Source organism: Protopterus annectens, chromosome 1.part2 (genome assembly GCF_019279795.1).
Source record: "Protopterus annectens isolate FY-2018-M chromosome 1.part2, PAN1.0, whole genome shotgun sequence".
NCBI lineage: Eukaryota > Metazoa > Chordata > Ceratodontiformes > Protopteridae > Protopterus > Protopterus annectens.
The window spans coordinates 822,603,936-822,621,783 of NC_056727.1; the positions used below are offsets into that span (position 1 = coordinate 822,603,936).

The 17,848-nt window shown below is 37.2% G+C and overlaps 1 protein-coding gene across 1 annotated transcript in view; it reads right to left on the reverse strand.

Annotated features, from left to right (window-relative positions):
- RYR2 (ryanodine receptor 2) overlaps window positions 1-17,848 on the reverse strand; it is a 6,224,161-nt gene that overhangs the window by 3,183,870 nt on the left and 3,022,443 nt on the right. Inside the window, exon 26 of the mRNA XM_044059048.1 lies at window positions 9,228-9,387. Within this exon, the coding sequence (XP_043914983.1) occupies window positions 9,228-9,387 (160 nt within the window). The remainder of the gene's footprint in view (window positions 1-9,227; window positions 9,388-17,848) is intronic.

The window sequence follows — 17,848 nt, forward strand, 5'->3', positions numbered from 1 at the left end:
AGAAGAAGTAATTGGAGGTATGTTGTATGAGTGTTAAGTTGGGGAGCATTGGAGTGGGTCATACAGGTTGGAGTGGTAAAAGGTGGTGATAGAGAAAAAAAGAAGCAGTGTAGAAAATAAGAGTAATTATAGCATGTTAGAGTAGAAAATGGTTGGGTAGGGAGAACAGGTGGTGTGTATGAAGTGATGTTAAGATTGACAGACTGGTGAGGTGGAAGTGATATTAATAAGATTGACAGATTGGTGAGGTGAGAGTGGTGATTGGCAGGAAATGGAGCTGTATTGGATAGTAGGACAGGAAGGGGAGGGATAGTTAGGTATATAGGTAATTGTAATGGGGGTGGGTGGGAATGGGGGTAGGGTAGGGGAGTGAAGTGAGCCCAAACATAGTGATAGTGAACGGAGTGGGGCTACACCCAAAAGGAAGGACTCAGAAAACAGAGAAGCTGATGAAAAGAACAGAGATATGAGCAGAAAAGGCAGGGAGTTCTAGGAAGAGCAGAGGTGGCTGGGCTGTGTTTAGGTCAGTAGGACTCTAGAAGTTGAGGAAGAAGTACTGACAACAGCAGGAGAGAATCGCTAGGAAGGGAGTACAGGACTGACAATATTATTAACCTTGATAGAGAGTAGCAGACAGGGAAAGAGGGTTTGGTGGTTGGTAGGAGCAGTTCGGAATAGGAGGTATATGTTAGAGAGGAGTAGAGTAGATTGGTGGGAGCCTATCAGAAAAAGGGGTAGCTAGACAAGTGTAAGAGAGAAAATAGCTACAGGGTGTGGTCTGCAGGTGAGAAGGAACCACTACAGGAGTACTCAGGGATTAATGGTAGCAGGTATCCTTCAAGTGGCCACATAAAAAACTTTGGCACTATTACAAACAGCATAATCTTATAAAATATATGTTTAGATTCTGTATGAGTACACACATTTAATTCAAAATATACATACAAAAATCAGCCATGAAATTTAAAGGTTTGCTATTATGTACATGATTGAGACTACCCTTCTTAAAATTCTCCTTTAGAGTACTGGCATATTTATATTTTAAGCAATAGAGTTCTTAAACCAACATTCAGCTACAGCAGTGTTAGATAACAATATGTCCCCTTTACACTGTATAACCATTTCAACAATGTTTGCTGAATTATATCTTCCACCCATTTTAGTTTTATACACCTTGTACCTTGGTTCCTTTTCAATTAAAAATGACCACAAAACTGTTAAAACTAAAGGGACTAAAACCATTTCCCCACGATCGTATATTACTATTATTTCACCTCTGGCTTGTCACCTCTTACCCTTATGGACAGGGTCAGTTTGTAGATGCTCTATGCCACAGGCATATACCAAAAGCATCCTAGTCCATAAGCATTGATAATTGGGAAAATAGGAGAATGAATGGCTAGTATGAAAAAGGCTCTAGGGCCATTAGCCTAGTAATCTCCTATGATCCTATGATCTATGCCCATAAACAAGAGCTCCCAGTCTCTCTGTTTTTATATTATCTTTTGTTTAGCCTCTTCCCACATATTCTTACCTACCACAACAAAACTCTTTTGAATTCATACTCCTAAATATTTCATCTTATTGTGCCCCCATAAACATGGGTATTGCTGATTTCTGTGTGGGTACATAATTTACAGCTATAGCCTTTCTTTTATCTTCATTAATTTTTGATCCCAAAAAGATAAGAAACTGTCTCAAAGTGTTCCACAACATCAAAATGTCCTTTTCTGCATGTATCAGGTACAAAATAAAATAATCTGCAAATATGTATGTAGAGCCTATGAATTCAAAACAAAATATACTTTTTTCTCTGCTCCTTCTATATAAATTGATATCAAATATGTCAGCGACTCAGAGTAATTTACCAGCTTTAAATGTAAGACTAAACTAGAATCTTCTACCACTACAGCCACTGTCTTCATATATCTTTCTTGCGCTACTTTTAATCCTCCTCACTATTATATTATAGATATAGCCTGCACTACTTTACAAATTTGGAGACAACACAAGAATGTAGAAAAGTGATAGCAGTATATTATCTGCACATATATATTCCAAACAACAAAGGATGGGTGATTTTTTTTTGACAAAACAGAGAAGTGATACCTGAAAATCAAGTTCAAATATACCACTAAAGGTATAGAATATTCATGAACTATGTACCACAGAATAAAATTCAAATTTAAAAATGATCAGTACAGGACATTCTACATTTCACAATGCACAGCAATAAGCAGGTAAACAGATTTACACAGTGCTGACAGGGATAAAAGTAAAATAAAAAATCAATAGTCAGAAACAGAAAATTGGAAAAGTATTTGTAGCAACCACACTTCTGTGCAGCAGTTGCAAGTATTTAATCAATCAAGAAATGACAGTATCAAATAATAATTTTTTTTTGAATGGCCTTCTTCTTGTTAATGGGTATTTATAAAATGTATATGTAATCTTGAAAAGCTCTTGCCAAGAAATGGAGTCTCACTGATCAGATACTATATCTACTGTGGCTGGATAAAGATGTGGGCACTTAGGTCAAATGAAAAGCAGCAGGTTTGTTAAATTAAATATCCTTCATGAGTACAAAGTAGGTTGAATGTTATTAACAAGAGCAGTAATAAAGGGTAACAATACAAGACTGACTAAATCATCAATCTGTTGTGCATTGTAAAACAGAATTAAGGAGAATTGGGGGACTTGAATGTTCAAGAAAAAACACGACTATAGTGAAAAAAGTTATCTTTCTCTCACTAAGGTAACTTATTTGTTCTGTATGGCTTGCTATAATGTTCCTACATAAACAAATCAGTGAAGATAAATTGTATAGTGTCTGATTTAGAAAATTACAAACAGTTCAGCATCTAGACACTATTAAAAAAGTAGCACACTAAAAATATTGCAGTGAGTCAAGGGAATCACTTAACTAGAATACAGCTACAATAAAACAGGTTTACAAAAGTAAAGCATGCTCACTGAATGCTGACAAGAACAATTAAACAACTGCATGTGTAACAGTCTTTTTCTGATCTAATGGAAAGATTAAAACTAAGGGACCCCAAGAACATGGAAAACAAATACAGTCACTATTGCAGAAAGCAGTACTCAGTAGGCTTACTGATAATCAGTATAGGTGGTACAAGAGGGTCATATTAATTATCATTTTCCTATGTGCTATATATGCCTAAAATTGGTCAAGCTTATTGAATGTTGCTAGACAGAAAAAGTAGATATCTCCACCACCAGGAGGTTAGTTATACAAACTAAGCATTATTTATTTTTTTTACAAGGCTATATTAGCAGATGCTTTTGTTATTTCAAATTAAAACAGGGACTAGGTTTCCATTTTATTGCATGTTCAGTTAAAAATGTGGTATCTGACAACCAGGCAATGCAGTCTGTTAAGGGTTAGGATGATTCTTCTTAAGGCATAACCACACAACATTTTTCACAATGACAGACTATAGTCAGTAAGGAAAATTACTGAGTATGTACATCTACTTATTTCTTCAACAGATATAACCTGTTGTCCAGTGAGCCCTTTCATACCCATCTAGTACAAGCACTGATTGTGGAAGTACCTCAGAAGTTTCCATCTCTTTCTCTTTACCATTCATTTCCATGATTTACTAATTTCCTCTAAATAGCAGCAATCTATGTTACTATTTATGGTCTTATATTGCTCAGTCATAAGTTGCTTATGTAGACTTTTACTACAGAAAGGCCTTGTATAACAAGTACACCCTAAGAACAAACTTTCCTTATGATTAAATGCATTTTATCTTCCTACATATACCATAAATAAATAAAGCATGACTTAATTGTTTTCCCTTTGTGAGACATGTTATGCTTTTCAACTTTCTCAGTTAACAGTTAAATTACTTTGCATGTGTCCTTGGATCTTATATTTTACTGCCCTTTACATTTTACATATTTAAGATTGCTTGCCTACAGATAATGCACACAAGAAGATGACTGTATAACTACCTTCCTCTCATTTTACTGAGGTTATAATCTCATTAAATCCCTTGAGTTCAAGGCTTGCTGTGCACAGACTTGCCAGCAGCAGCCCACATGAGCAAACTGCTCAGGAAAACTGGAATTTGTCTCCGATAAAGTGAATGAATGGAAGAAGGCACTTCAGCTAAAGGAAATGGTAGTCTTTTACAAAAATAACTAATTTACTCACTTGCTGTAGAAGAAACAAAAAGGGCCCAAAGACCATGTAAGTCTGTTCAGAAACAACATAATATAAGGAATTGAGGAGTAAAATAATGTACAAATACTCCACCCAGAACTCCCATTCTGAGTGATGCAAAATGAGAGGAAATGTTTTCATATTGTAGAGATAATGATGATGATTTAAATGGTGTCATTCTGGCATAGAAAAGAATTGTGAAATATCACTGCCCACCTAGAATATTGTAATGTATGAACAACATTAGCTAAAGTATAATAAAAAACACAATTATGTGTTTTTTTCAGTTTCTGACCACAAATGTCCTTTACTTAATTCAGAGTACACTATGTCACCTTCTTTCTCTAAAAACAAAACAATGTGTCATCCAACTATAAAACTATAACAGATGTCTTTGATGTGTCTTCCTCTGGTGAAGCCATGTTGACAACAATAGTAAAAGGCTCTGGATACTCTGCAGTCCTTTATATGAATGGTGACACCAGAATCTTTCTCACCACTGATGCCAGGTTGACTCACATGCAATTAGTAACCTCCTCCCTACCACATTTTTTACATACAATAGTAATACATACGCCTTCACCACCTGCTAAAAACACCACCTCTCCAGGTCAGTTAGTAGGAGGTAAATGAATATCTGGATTGGGAGCATAACATCAGTAGACATACTACCTCTAGCTCCATTGTAGTGTCATCACATTAACAAACTGAGGTTATGTCTTCTTGAAGCATTTATTTGTCTCTACAGTGCTCTGTCCTTCACAGAAAACAACAGTTTTATGAGCTTTGCATTTTTCATGTCCACTAACTGTATAAATAAAATGCATATGAAATGGTTTCCCTGCAATGTAGTTCAGTAAATGTGGTTTCTCAAATGAATCTGAATGAATTTCCTGAACTGACCAGATGAATTCAGACATCCTCAAACAGATGAGTGAAAAAAGGCATGTCTGAAAATCTTGGATTTTGCTTCACTGGAGTTTACGTTTTTGTACTTGAAATTAAATATTTCTTACACTAAAATAATGGTTCCATAATGAGTAAATGTGTGTATGTGTGCGTGTGTGTGTTTGTGTATGTGGACACATGCAATAGAGGGGATTTGTGGTTAAGAGGCTTTGCCTTCTGCTGGTCATTTGTTTTGCTGTATGGAAAGAAACATTTTAGCACATTAACAAATCGTAGCTTTTGGGCTACAGGAGAGTTTTCCCATAAGTTTCATCTCTAAGGTGAAAAACTCCCATAATTACAGAAGCCCCCCCAATATACCCATATTGAAGAAAATGCCATGTTCCTTTGCCTAACTGTAATCATCTTCAGGTTTTTTGAGCCTGAGGGAAAGATTTTGTCCCCTTTCAATGAATGTCATTTCACGTACTTCCATTCAAAAAAGTGGGATTCTAAAACATATATTAAAGGAAAAGTTTAACTTCAAAACAATAACATTTATTTCTGCATTTGCCTTTTCTTCCACCTTCTATACAAAGTCATATCTTTCTTACAGTGTCTTTCAACTCTCTTCCAAATCTTTTTCTTTTTTTCGCTTGCATATATAGCAGAATGTTGACCCTCATGCTACTTATTAGATTCATTTTGGGTTTTTTTTGTTTTTTTTACTTGTTGTCTCTCCTTTTTCAAACTCCACTGTTTTCTTTTTGTTAAAGTAGAATATAACCTTTTGTCTAAAAATATGCAAAGACATGGAAAGAACTGTCATGGATCTACTCCATAAGGACACAGGGAACTTACAAACACTGGACCCATCTTGGTTTGGATTCTTCAAGGGCAGGACATGCTTACTCAACCTGGTGGACTTTTTTTTTAAAAGTCAACAAATAATGGATGAAGACAAAAAACTACACACTGTGTACCTCAACCTAGTGAAAGCATTTGACACAATTCCAATCTAAGGCACAGAAGAAGCACTAATTAAACTGGGAATAAGACCCTAGGTCACCCACTGGATTGCCAACTGGTTCACAGATAGGATGCAAGAAATCAAAATAGAATAGTTACCCCCCCCCCCAAAGCAACCAGTCACCAGTAGAGTTACCCCCAGGTTTCTGTACTGGGACCTCTCCTATTTGGCATCTACTTTTCTGAAATAAATGCCAGTACCAAAGGGCTCCGGCTGACTAAGTTTGATGATTACTGCCAGCTAGTAGCAGTCACTGAATCCCCAAATGATTTGGCCATCCTGCAGGAAGATTTTTTTCCAAAATAAATAACTGGTGCCAAACTCATGGACTGAAACTACATGTCAAAAATACATTACTGTATCCTTTGAGAAGTCATCTATCCCAGGGAGCAACCACATTTTCAAAATGATTGTAAGAGTTGACCCAGTTGTTCCAGGATTTGAGAACTTATGTGTACAGTGACTTACATTTGACCTACGTGTCCATTGTCATAAGAAAGTCCTTCTACAGTGCACAGCTTGTAAACAAAGGTATTGTGTCTATATCTAGGGATGTCATTGTTCCCCTTTACTTATCCCACATTTATGCCAATCACTGAGTATTATGCCCCCTTTGGCATCTGTCTGTCCAGACGCATGCAACAACTGAAATGCCCACAGAGATATCTTACTAAAAGAATACACGGCCTAAACAACATGTCCTGCATGGAGTGACTCAAAGCCCTGTCATTATACTCTATATCCTGTAGACTGCTAACAGTTGACCTGTATCTGGCATACAGGGCATCTTCTCACTTAATTCTTATGGATTTACTGCACATCAGCAAATCATATGGCATCAGAAATACTCAGTCAAGGAAACTAAACCTCTTTTGCAACATCAACAGAACAGTTTGGAGGGACAGGTAATTCTTGCAGAAGATACTGCTGCTCTGGAACAGACTCAACATCCACATAAAACATATTCAAGTGCAACTTGGATCTATGGATCGGAAACAGAATATTTTCCAAATGACTGCCCCTGTACTACTAATGGACAAAGGCAGTCCTTAAATGCTTTATCCCATGCATGGGTCCCCTCATATCATCTAGGATATGATCCCAGGTATTATCATTAGGGGTAATATACAATTATCGACCCTGGGATGGGTAAGGCCAATCTCTACCCAAACGGGATAGGTTAATTCAAGCATAAAAAGGGAAATTGGCTGGGCTTAAACTGACCTTCAAAGGTACCTAGCCTAGCACTTACCTATGAACCTATGAAAAAAATGGAGTTAGTAGAACTCAAGATTTTTTGCTTCCCCCAATGGCACTACAAAGGGTCTCATGTTACCTGCAGCCTAAGTATATTTAACAGCCAAGATGCCTGCTAGGAGAAGAAGGCATGAGTGGCAAAAGGTCTGAGGGTGATATATATATATTGCTGCGGCATGGTCCCTTAGGAAAAACTAATGTTTTTTAACTTAAGGTCATGTTTACCAGAGCAGCTTCACACTTGTGCCTTCTTAGTGCCCAGAAGCATATAAAGCAGGAAATTTGGAAAGAAATATTAAGGGATGGTACTGGTCGGCAGGACGAATATTAATACAAAAAGCAAACAATAAATTCATACCTACATACATGAGTAAAAAGGACCTCACTTGTAATGTAATATACTTCTCATTATACAATAAGAGGCCCTAAACATTCAAAAACGAGCACGCTGATTGGCCAGCCCAACCAGGGTGCCCGTTGTTAATCTGGCCTTTTTCCGTTAGTATATCCCCTGATTTTTAATTTTTTTTCTTGTCCAGAGGTAGCAACGGAGAAAGGAAGATCTCCATTGCTTTAATCTGGCTATGTTAAATGAGTTTAACATAGTGAGATAGCTTAAAAAAAGCAACAGAGATCTTCCTTTCTCCGTTGCTTTTTTAAAGATATCTCACTATGTTAAATGAGCTTAACATAGCGAGATAGCTTTAAAAAAAGCAACGGAGATCTTCCTTTCTCCGTTGCTTTTTTTAAAGATATCTCGCTATGTTAAACTTGTTTAACATAGCGAGATACTTAAAAAGCAGCAGAGATCTTCCTTTCTCTGCTGCTACCTCTGCACAGCACTGATGTACTGTGTAAGCATGGGAACATGACCATTACGCATGCGCACTACATCAGAAATGCCCAGGATACCTGCGGAAGGGTGGCACGGAGTCATTATACAATGACATTATTTAGGAAAAGTAAGTATTTTTTTTTCTTAAATAATGTCGTTGTATAATAGCAATAACCCATGGCTGGGTGTGGGCAATGCTGGATTTACCCATGGTTCGCCCTCGTGACCAAACCACACCAACCGTGGGTAAATCCAGCATTACCCACAGCCATCCATGGCTTATTGCTTAAATATTTAGATGTAGAAGTCAAAATAGTACAAAGAACCAAAGACTATTTAAAAAGAAGTCAAGAAAGTGAGCTAAAACAATACATTTTATCAGATAAGCCCTTGTTGCCAGTTCAGAAGTTTTGCCACATTGCATGAACTGTATCTTCTTGTTTAAGTAATTTCAAGCTCAAACTATGTTGCCCTCTTACATGTTTCCTTTTGTACAATTTACATCAAGTGCAAGCTGTTCTTTTCATTTTAGGTCACACTAATCAGCAATGCATGTATGAGAATGTCTTTAATTGGTTTGCAAGACAAAACACGTCATTTAGTCTGTTATTTTCATTAAACAACACTCATTAACTGATCTAATAGGTAAGCATGACAAACTGCATGTGACATCTCTATTTTTGCTTGTGCCTGCTTACAAAGAGAAAACTTGCATGCACTGTAAAAACATCTGAAATACAGTCATCAGCTATCGCTTAACGTCTAAAATTTTAATAAGCATTACAGAAAAAAAAAAGGAAAGAAAACACTAAATATTTGAAATGAAGCAAATAAGCTAGTAGTCACTCACCTGATCATTTCATTAAACGTGTATTCAATACCAAGACTTGTTTAACAACATACACTTTTCTAACATCAGAAAGACTTGCTTCTGATTCAGCTTGGGTCCCCTTTTATCTCATTTTAAGATCTGAATCTACACAAAACTGATAACATTTGCAAAAGCCAAGACAAGTCACTACCTGTTGGATGCCATATGTCCATCCTTGCCGGATACGGTCTCTGGCCCAGACATTGTGAGCATTTTCGGCCAGTTTATCCACCATGGCTTCCTGTGTAGCTGTTAGTTTGATATGGCTCAAGTCCATGGGAGCAGGTTTGTAACTACCTGTCAGCTGGTAGCTGTGTTAAGCAAAAAAGGTCATTCAGTCATACAGATATAACCTTTAGCTTTGTAAAAATAAGAATGACTGTGGGGCGACAGCAGCACATCAAGAAACATGACACTTCATATCATTTTGAGTTAACTCATCACATTTTCCCACACATTAAGGTAAGCAAGACCTTTCCAGACTGGAACATTACTGTTGCTTTTGTAAGCCTAGGTATGTGCAAACTTCTCATGTTCCCACTTTGTCTTAAAAAAGAAATTGACATGGTAACAGAAATTGAAATTCTGTAAAGTCACAGATTAAATATGGCCTTAAATTCACACTGTATCTACAATAAAATTGTGGTTAATATGCCAACACAAATAAAACTGAAACATTTTCAATCAACTATACTTTTTCTGGTCTTTTAAGATCTTCATGCCCTATTTTGTTCCTTAAGTACAAAAATATAAATATCTGAAGTTCAAAGACCCTATGAACTCTTACTGACTCTATACTTAATTTTCTTTTTAAGTGTTCTGCCATATACAAAAGAGCAGGTTTCAAATCTACCTAAGCTAGGGTGCATTAGCTTCACCAGATTTGCACATCCACGCCATCAGTTAGAAGAAAATTGAATACTTCTATAAAAATGAAATTAAGAAAATGAGTGCTCTACCGTTCTCTTTAAAAATCAATTTACTGCCCCAGTATGATTTAAAAAAGAGCGAATTAGCCATCCTTCAGCTTATTTATGCAACGACTTAATCAAAAAGAAGAAAAGCTGTGCATAACATTTATTAATTCATTCATTTGCTGATACTTCCTGTTCTTCAGGATTATGGGGGGCACAGAGGCAGACAGAACCAGTTCTGAACACAATGACCATCTATTGCAAACTGTGCATGTGTTTGCACATGTTCATGAACACACACCTGCATGCACTTGCACATACTTGCAAACATACATACACATACAAGTACATATGCACATGCATGCAAACACCAAACATGTACAGTATGTGTAAGAATCTTAAAGGATAGCAAATTCACAAACTGCAGCACTTACTGAAAACCAAAGTTACAGGAAGTGCAGACTGCACACAGAAGGCACTTAAGCCAAGAACCAAATAGAAAAATAATATCATAGTGAAAGGTCTAGTTTACAGAGACAGCATTAGGATTCATAACGATCAGTCTTGGGGAAATGCAGTATGCTGTAAAGTGCAATTAGCTCCGAAAAATCCTCTGGCTTGGTTTTTGCTTACAGGTTACCTAATGATTTAAAGGATCTATTCCCAGTACAAAAAGCAATACTCCACAGACTTAATGATTTTGTGTTTCACTGGTAGACCATATTGCAAGATTAAGTAATAACTGAGCAAACCTATAAGACCATGCAGCACCATTTGTTTCAATGTGTGTTTCAAACCTTAAGTAAGTTATTTAGTAACATTAAAACAAGTACGTTCTTAACTCCCACATTATTATTAATATAATGTGCATTGCTTGTGTGTATAAGAGAAGAGAGTGTGTGTGTGTGTGTGTGTGTGTGTGTGTGTGTGTGTGTGTGTGTGTGTGTGTGTGTGTGTGTGTGTGTGTGTGTGTGTGTGTGTGTGTGTGTGTGTGTGTGTGTGTGTGTGTGTGTGTGTGTGTGTGTGTGTGTGTGTGTGTGTGTGTGTGTGTTGTGTATGTGCGACCATGTGGATTTCTGCTTTGAGGGAACTAACACACAGTACAAAATGCACAGCACACTGAACTTCATTTGTATTATGGGCACTTTTAAAACATTAATATGAAAGTTAAGAATACACATCAGGTGCAGGCTATGTTCTCTGCATGTCACCGTGGCTCCACTGAAATAACTGCAGGTTGTGTACATATGTGTAGAGCATACAGCTTGACTATGTTGCACACCCTGCTATGCTATGCTATGCATTGACACTGTGCATATCTTTGGTCATTTGGATGGAAGGTTATTTTTCACTGCAGTAGGCATGTGCAAACTGCCATGCTGTGCTCCCACCATTGACTGCAACACAAAACTAAAGGTAGAAATGCATGGAGTCGGATGTAAGATGTACATTATGGCAGCAGGTGCACATAGTTACATGTCTACATAATAACAGAGGCTATAAAAAAGGCAGTACAGAAATACACACCAACATACAAACATATATCTACCTACAACTCACAGCCATGTATCTGTGTATGTGTCTGCAGCCCACAGTTTATATGGTCACCAATTCACGGAACAAGTGCTGTGTTACTGCAGTATCCCTTAGTGCATATTAGTGAGCTATGCAGTGCACAAAATTTGACCCTGCATGCTGGTATTTACCCACTGATATGTAAAATGCAACTTTTGCATCTCATTAGTAGCTGGCTCCCTGTGTATATTACCAAACTGTTACTAGATTTTAAGGCTTTATTGGCCCTCTTTATGTAGCAACTATGGAGCAAATGATCAGCTGCATCTCAGATGTCAGGTTACAGGAATATGTATTACTAGTTTTTTTCTGTTTTTCCAGATTGTCTGTGGCCAGTTATAAGCCTACAACTGTTCTCACATATATCTGGTCATCAACTGTACAAAACATAAAGATAAACAGTTTTATGTGTGATTGCGGTTCTGTAAGTTTATTTGTTTTTAGGGTTTACCTTGTGTTTGGGGTATGCTCATAAGGAAAACAGGAGAGGAGGTGTACGTTTCTGTGTAGGGGACATAATGCCCTTTGGTAGATGGCTACAACTTATATCACAGCACTGTGTTAGGCAACAGCCTCAGTACTCAGAATAACGTATGGTGAACTGCACTAGTTGTGCTACTTAAATGCTTCTGTTCATCTGCATATCTTCTGAGTAACACTGCAACATGTTATGTACTATAACATAGATCAACTAAGCTTTGAGGATCTCTGCTTTATGAATTACATTCGGGCTTTTGCCATACACTTCAGGAGTACTGACCTATGTACCATACCACGTCTCTGAACCTCGCACAACAATTACATCGTTGTTCACAGATAAGCTTTATATCTTTAATATTTATTTATTTAGATGTCTAACCTAGGTACACATATAAACATATTTATTATTTATGGTAATGAATCATGGGTAAAGTGATTCTCTTCCCTAGTTCAAATAAACTGATTTATAATAATGGTACTTGAGGGACCAAAATAACAAGGCCTTAGTATTACACTCCTGTATCAGGAAATATAATGTTTTCCACAGCACAGGTGCTACACTGGCAAACAACTGATTTCCTGAAGTCTCTAGATGAGCCCTGGAAAAAAAGAACCTACTCTTTTACCTGGCAATCTGAGAGACCTTACAAGGGTGAAGGGCAATATAGCTTCTTCAGTTAGACAACACCCAGAGTGTGTAGGGCCCAGAAAATTAAGACCAAAACCTCAAAGACCAGTCTAGCAGCATCCACTGCTGCTATTTTGGCATAGGTATAACATTAACTGGAATGTGAAGTGGCTACAGAATTTTGCACATTCTGCAGACAGACAAGGTCACCACCTGAAAGCCCAAGTTAGTCTGTACTACAGTAGTCAAGATAGGAAGAAAGTATTGTATAAATCAGTGCTGGAATCTCCAAGGATGTTACAGTAGCCATAGCCTAGACGGTATTATTTAGATGAATGTGACATGGCCTAGCAAAAGTTCAGAGTTGACCATTAAGTTGTCAGTATTTTGTCAAACATCATATGTAGATTGTGTACATTATATACAAATTCCAGTCTATTTGCCCATACAAACATAAGGGAAGAAAGGAATGAAACCGGAGTTGGATGAAGATGCAGACTTCACGAGTAAAATCAGATACAAGCTCTTGAGAAAGGCAAGGCATCATCTGCACAGCACACTGTCATTTTATACTAATATGAGGTGTAAGGGTGCTAGCAAAATTAGGCTCAGTGTTCTGGAAGAAGGCCAACTAAACAGAGATAACAAGTACTTCTCTGCAAAGAAAATCAAGGAAAGAAGTAATATGGGAAAAGGAACAAAGACTGAATCAGATGGCTGGATACGCGCTATAAGAAGAGATAATGACGCACACTGGGATGTTTAAATTAATATCATTTAAAGGGATGCATACTAAAATATTGGAGGACTTTTCTGACTCTTTGCAGAAATAGAAAGCTATTGGTGATACAACTAAGTGCAATAAAATTGCAGGGAGTAGACACTGGGATTAACTATCTCGACATACTAACAGCACAACAGGGAGGTGAAAAGGGTTAAAATAATTTCTATCCAGATACTGACATGGTGGAAGCACATGAAGCTAACAACAAATTAACATATTAAAGCATGGAAGCAACTCAAAATGGAGTAGCTGGACATGCCGAAAACATCAAAGGAAGACTGGGTTTCACAAGCAGTGTCTGGCAAACTGTACATAAGGGCAAGCCTTCTGAATAATGCACAGGGGAAGACAAAACAAAGTAAGGTCAGCAGAAAGAAGAAAACACAACCATAAGAACTTCCAGAAAGGAATAATCTTTTTCCTCTTTCCGTGAATAGGACCAGAAGTAAAGAACAATATAAAAAAGGTAGAAAAGGCAAAGAATACATAAGACACCAACATGATAAAAGAGGAACTATGACACATAAATGCAACAGTGGCTTGCAAAAAGAATAAGAGGGACAGATGGAATGGGGAAGGATACAGATAAAGTTGTAAACTGTTGTTAAATCCTACACATGGGGTTTTTGATGTTATTATATTATAATAAGCAAATATAAACAAGTAAAAGGGTGCAGAGAAAAGAAGAAATTTAAACTGTCAGTGGTATACAACAGGACATGGAAAAGAAAGGACACCAGATATGAAGTAACACAAACATGGTACAAGAAAGGGGGGCAAAGTAGTATAGACAGAGAGGGCTTACATCTGCTGACAAAATCACTACACACCAAAGCAGAACATACCACATTCGAAGGGTAGAGAGAGGGTCTGAGTTTAGGGTATAGCCTAGGAACAGAGGGTTCAGTGTAGATGGAGCCACTGGTTGAGGTCATCCAGTGTCTACAAGGAAGGGAGAAACAATTGGTACAGAGGATGAAGGAGTCGAGAAGAGAAAAAAATAAATTAAACATAGGGGCATAAATATTGGAGGAGTCTCACTTCCTATAAAGAGAAAAAAAGTGCATGCACTATTATAAAGAAAAAGGGAGAACAAAGGTTGCTGCAAGAGACAAAACTGAAAAGTAGGAAAAAGTATTGAGCCCAATTTAATCCCAAGGAAGGGGGGGTTGACAACACAGCAGAAAGAGGGAACATGACATAATGACCTTATTCAAAAAGTCAGCTACAAAGTGGTGACAAGAAAAGGTAATAATAAGTAGAGAAGGCAGGTGGGTACTACAGCAAGGAAAAATATGAGGAATCAGGAATCTTATATGCCCTTAACAAAGACAGCAAGAAATTCTGTAGCAGATTTTATTTAATAAAGGAATGAGATGAAAAGACTAAGTATGGAGATCATGGTGGAGGCAGGGACTTTATTAGAATAACAGGGTCAGGAAGGCATATCTTATTTGTCACAAATGAAGATAGGCAGGAGATGAGGAGGGTTCTAGAGGATAACATCAGGAAGGGAGGATGGCAAGACATGTGGACAGAAAGGCCCCCACAGAACAAATTGTCAATTTACTAAAAGTATTAGAGTGTATAGAATATTAGGAAGAAGGAGGGTAGTAGTAGTAGAAGTAAGGTGGAAGGAAGTGAGATACAATAAACACACGTTGGATCACTCTGCAGTGGTAAAGACTATGGAAATCGAAGAAGGAAACAGGGAAAGCTAAGGTGGAGGTGGACAAGCTGCAAATGGAAGGAACTCAAGGGAAAAGAATCTAAGAAATTTGACAGAAGAAGCAACAGAAGAAAATGGACGAGAGGGAGGTATTAGAGAGAACTGATGGGACAAAATTAAAGCCATAGCAAGATGAAAACTAATATGAGTTTATGGATGAAATAAAAGGCAGGAGGACAGGAAGCTAGAGAAACAAGTGGAAAATTAGCAAAAACTCACATCAAAATATGAAAGAAGATTAGAGACAGAGATGCACTTAGGATATAAGAAACAAACATAAAGGTATCTCTGGAAAGTAAAGTTAATACAGCCATGGATTACTGATGGGTGGTGGAAGAAGAAGCAAGAAGACATCTAGTAAAGGAATATAAAATAAAGAAAGGGTACAAACAGGTAGCAAATTTAACATCGTGGAAGAAGACATAGCGAACAAAGATGAAAAAATCAGGGACAGCTTCAGATGAGATGTTCAAAAGATTTAAGACGAGTAAGGATGGAAAATAGAATAAAATGAGTGAATAGAGAGGATAGCTTGAAATGGAACAAAGGCAGTGGCAGACACTATGTGGAGATATCATCAATACATATAATAAAAGAAAGGAACATGGGACTTACAGATGGCTTCCCAGTGGAATTCTACAAAGGTGTAGGGGGATTTGGAATTCCTTAAAATAGGAAAATGGAAGAATACAAAAATCAGAAAGAATATATCAAATACAGTGAATGTTTAGATGAAGATAGTCTAATTAGGCCAATCTCTGAATATAATGCCCCCTTTGGCATGTATCTGTCCAGACACATGCAACAACTGGAACACCCACAGAGATACCTTACTAAAAGGATATAAGGCCTAAACAACATGGCTTACCTAGACCAACTCAAAGCTCTGTCACTATACTCAGTATCCTACAGACTGCTAAGAGGTGACCTGTGTCTGACATACAAGGCATCATCTGACCCAGTACTTATGTATTTACTGCACATCAGCAAGTTAAATGGCATCAAACATACTCAATTTACAGATTTTAAACCTCTTCTGCAACATCTACAGAACAGTTTGGAAGGACATGTATGTCTTGCAGAGGATACCACTGCAATGGCACAGACTCCTCATCCCCATAAAACAAACCTCATCCCTGTCCATATTTAAATGCAACTTGGATTATGGATCGGAAACAGAATATTTACCCTAAGATTGCACCCTCAATGACTAATGGACAGATGCAGCTTCTAAATACTTTATCCTATGCATGTGTCCCCTGAAATTATCTATCAAATTATCTATGGTATGATCCCAGTAATTCTCTTTAGGGGTAATATATAATTATCAACCATGGGATGAGTAAGGCCAATCTCTAACCAAATGGGATAGGTTAATTCAAGCACAAAATGGTAAATTGTTAAGGCTTAAAACAGCCAGCAAGCGATGCTAGCTTAGTACTTACCTATCAAGAGAGACAGGGAATCGTACCTCTCAACCTCTTAGAGCAAGAAATCTGGACAAAGGCATAAATAATGGGGGACAAAGGCCCAAAAACAAGGACAATTTTTAAATATTGCCCTAACAAACTTGGAAAATAGATATATTAACGGTTTTGCATTAACATGAATTTTGTGAAGAGTATGAAGTCTGAAACTCAAATGTCTTTTATTTTCTGACTTCAGTCTTTAATGATTTGCCAGAAAATCACAACTTTATAAAAAAACAGATCAAAAACATGAGTCATAAATCTGGACATTCTGCAAAAATCTGTAGAGTTGAGAGGTATGGAGTAGAATTACAGTGATACTGAAGGAAATAGAAGACCAGACAGAGGTAGGCAACTAAAGACTATTTTGCTAAAGAAACAAAGAAATTAAGATATTAGTGAAGGTCCTAAACGAAGTTTAGATGGGATGCTCTCACAGATAATTTAAGAGGGGAAAATGTCTTTGTGAAGGGTCATTGAGCAGAGGAAAACTGGTGGAACATGACTGAATTCATACAGAAAGAAAGCATATGTCCATTAGTCATTGAGGGTGCAATCTTGGGGTAAATATCCTGTTTCCTATCCATAGATCCAAGTTGCATTTAAATATAAACAGTCATTTAGAAAAAAACTCAATTATGTCAACAGAGCAAAACAGCAATAAAAGAAAGTCATATGGAACAAAGGATCATTTGTTGCCAAATAAAGTCATAGTGGAGAACAGTAAAAAGGGGAAGAATCTAAGTATGGCATGGATTGACTATAAAAAAGCATTTGATAGTATCACACATTCATGGATAAAGGAGTGCTTAAAAATGTATAAGATACACCCTACACCGATCGACTAAATTACAATGACCATCTAATAGTGGCAGACCACTTTGCAATTATGCCATGATAAAGGACAAATTAATATCCCAGGGAGAAAAATTCAAAGGGGGGTATTCCGGCGTGTCTCTCTGTCATCGCTGCTACTCTGCCTTGCCCTTAACCTATTAAGCTGTCTACTTAAAAGCTTAGGCCATGGCTATAATTTGGCTCCTAGAAAACGTGTAAAGACTTCTCATCTTTTCTTTGTCAATGATTTAAAACTGTATAGTTCATCAGATGAGGAACTGAAAGCACATCTCCAAGTTGTCAAAACTTTTTCAGATGATATAAGAATGTCATTTGGTCTTGATAAATGTGCAAAA